This window comes from Austrofundulus limnaeus, unplaced genomic scaffold (assembly GCF_001266775.1).
Source record: "Austrofundulus limnaeus strain Quisiro unplaced genomic scaffold, Austrofundulus_limnaeus-1.0 Scaffold3771, whole genome shotgun sequence".
In the NCBI taxonomy this organism is placed as follows: domain Eukaryota; kingdom Metazoa; phylum Chordata; class Actinopteri; order Cyprinodontiformes; family Rivulidae; genus Austrofundulus; species Austrofundulus limnaeus.
This window is the reverse complement of record NW_013956173.1, coordinates 1-496: the sequence shown is the minus strand read 5'-3', so window position 1 is coordinate 496 and position 496 is coordinate 1. Positions and strand designations below refer to the sequence as shown.

The window sequence follows — 496 nt, the reverse complement described above, 5'->3', positions numbered from 1 at the left end:
GGCTGATAACTTGTCTCTTTCGGCTGATAACTTGTCTCTTTCGGCTGATAACCTGTCTCTTTCGGCCGATAACTTGTCTCTTTCGGCTGATAACTTGTCTCTTTCGGCTGATAACTTGTCTCTTTCGGCTGATAACTTGTCTTTTTCGGCTGATACCTCAGCACCTCAGAGCTGGACTCAGACTCACCGGAGGCGGCAGGGCTGGAGCAAGGTGTGCCAGTACGAGCCGTTTAAGTGGGTCAGGACTTGTCCTTTCTGGGTCAGGACCTGGTCCAGCTTCATGTGGTGCAGACTGGGACCATCTGATCCGTCCTCGTCCCCCCAGCAGAACCTGAAGCTGGACGGAGCGACGTCCTGGACGCCTGCTGGACAGGAGGACACCCTCTCAAAGGTGGCCTGCAGCTGCTCCGAGACGCCTGCAGACAAACAGATTTAACAACAACACACATAGACAAACACACACACACACACACACACACACACACACACACACACA

General features: G+C 53.4%; 1 protein-coding gene across 1 annotated transcript in view; it reads left to right on the top strand.

Annotated features, from left to right (window-relative positions):
* Positions 1 to 485, top strand: part of LOC106511987 (uncharacterized) — a gene marked incomplete at its 5' end in the record, with an annotated part of 8019 nt that extends 7534 nt beyond the window's left edge. The window contains one exon of the mRNA XM_014000694.1: positions 10 to 485. Within this exon, the coding sequence (XP_013856148.1) occupies positions 10 to 436 (427 nt within the window). The remainder of the gene's footprint in view (positions 1 to 9) is intronic.
* Between the last annotated feature and the right edge of the window lie 11 nt (positions 486 to 496).